Source organism: Sphaeroforma arctica (genome assembly GCF_001186125.1).
Source record: "Sphaeroforma arctica JP610 unplaced genomic scaffold supercont1.4533, whole genome shotgun sequence".
NCBI classification, from domain to species: domain Eukaryota; class Ichthyosporea; order Ichthyophonida; genus Sphaeroforma; species Sphaeroforma arctica.
Window position 1 is genome coordinate 1 of NW_014036025.1, and position 2,408 is coordinate 2,408.

At 36.7% G+C, this 2,408-nt stretch overlaps 1 protein-coding gene across 1 annotated transcript; it reads left to right on the top strand.

The window, feature by feature from the left end:
- Positions 1 to 1,526: 1,526 nt before the first annotated feature.
- On the top strand, positions 1,527 to 2,317 carry SARC_14372 (hypothetical protein; the record flags this gene model as incomplete). Its single annotated transcript, XM_014291495.1, has 1 exon — positions 1,527 to 2,317. A coding segment is annotated over exon 1 (639 nt), but the record flags the coding sequence as incomplete, so codon positions are not given.
- Between the last annotated feature and the right edge of the window lie 91 nt (positions 2,318 to 2,408).

A 2,408-nucleotide genomic window follows, 5' to 3' on the forward strand; every position in this document is an offset into this window, starting at 1 on the left:
ATACATATATGTATATATATACATATACATATATATACATATATATATATATACATATTTATATATTTATATTTATATTTATATTTATATTTATATTTATATTTATATATATATTTATGTTTATGTTTATGTTTATGTTTATGTTTATGTTTATGTTTATATTTATAATTATAATTATAATTATAATTATATTTAAGGGCCCATATAAGGGGGCAGGTGCCTAGTGTCACTTCAGGCGGCTGTTTTGCCGGACTACTACTACAACAGATAGCACTCTGCAACAGTTAGTCTTAATGTTAATGTCCCAAAACGGAAACAATAAGAGGCAGTATCCTCCATATACATACACAACGTTGCAAAATTAGAAAGAGAAAACCTCAAAATGTTCAAAAGGACATGAGGTTTGGAGAAGATAAAATTTGAACGACTCATCAAGTCTGTCGGCAAGTCCAACTATATATTTTGTTTCGTACGAAAATGATGTAAGACGAAAGACGTATGTTGAAGACTGTCCGTGGTCTTGAAAGACTTTAACATTCTGTTTTTTTCCTCTTCATTCTGGATATTGAACTATATATAAAGACTATTTATTCTGTCAGACTACAAGGTATTCCATGTTGAACACCATGTAGTGTTTTTGACTTTTATAGTTTATGTTAGTGTTTTAAAATATAGGTTAGGGATTTTGCATCGCTTTTAATATTAGATAAACATGGATCTGCCTTGTAATGTACTGAACCCAAACACAGTATCTATTTTTAGAAGAAAAAAAAGATAGAATCGTGATTTCATATTTTGCGTTGCATATGCAATATTTTAAACACTGGATTGCATACATAAATAAATATTTACATAAATACTATGTACCACTTATCAGTCCATCTCTTCGCTGTAGGCTGTGATTACTAGATAATAGTGATACACGGCTGTTTGCATTCCGACTGGTTTCAATGTTATTCCTGAAGTTCAGCTGCGGCACCCAGTGTGAATGGTGTATGTGAGCCGCACTTCATATCGATTGGTGGAAACGCTATCAACGGTGTATTATTTTGAATTTACTAAAAATAAAACGAAATTAAGTGGACCGAGGCATTTTAAAATGCGGGACGGTACTGTATTTGATTGGCTTAGATCTGATAGATAACATGCGACCAATGGACATTGTACACTACACTACACTTACGATTCTGGATATTGTACAAATACATATTTATACATATTCCAGCAGAAAAGGCAACATGTACGTGATAAACAGATAAAGGGCCATTGACGGTGTTCTTGAAGTCACAGTTCGTAAGTGCTCTCAGTATCTATAGCGTCATTTTCATTTCAGAAAATACTTACCCTCTCTACTAGAGAGAGAGCGAAAGAGAGACCGGATTCGCATTTATATATTCCGCTTCCTCTTGATCGTGCAGTTACTCTCACTTGCCCTTGGAAATCGCACATTCCCGTATTTGAAGTTCATGCTCCCTTCGATGTGGCAATAAAACACACGTCTAGTCGTCATCACGCTGAAGAAAGAAGGAGCAGTAGGCCACTTCACTTCGAATAGACAACAGAAACGGATCGCTGGACATAAGTCGAATCGAACTTGTATATATATATATATGTAACTTTTCTGTGTATATCTGCACATACAAATACACATTGGCAAACATAAGTCGAATCAGTGAGTATGCGGCAGTCAGGCTCAGTTAAAATAGCAAGCTCACCTCTGGGCAAAACCAGCAGTCCCTCACTATCACGTAAAGCATTCGATGGGGCAACAAATGCGTCAGGAAAAGCATTCCCAGAAGTGCCCAAACGGCCAGATAAAAGTAAATATACCAGTAATCTAGCTAAAGGAGGTGGCGCGGTGACCAATATAGTTGTACCTCAGAAGAATACAGTGATAGAGGAAACACTTCCGAAGATCGATTGTAATACTGAAACTCAAAAGGTAGCTGGCGGTGGAGCGGATCTAGTTGCTAGTGGCGTGGATGACAGCAGGACAGCTGCTAAGGAACTCCCGGAACCACATAACTTTGTATTCATAGAGGATTATCAGTCACCTCTAGTGTTATCCACACTACAAAGACGTTCAAGCGGTACAGAATCAATAGAATCCAAACAGGAGAAAAGGGCGGCCAAAAAAGATCGACATAAATTTGCCCGTAAATTCGGCAGTCTATTCCAAGATAACGTGGATAGGGGACTGATTGAAGCCAAACTAATCAAGAATGGGTCATTACAATCATCGACTTCTTCTAAAAAGACAGATAACATACTGCAGAGCACATTCAGGAACGTCGCAAGACGAAATACGGCTAAGGTATGAATGGACGTCGTGATACTTGAAATTTACGTACAATTGCAATAGTTATACAAATGTATATGAATAGACACACACAAAAACCACACACACA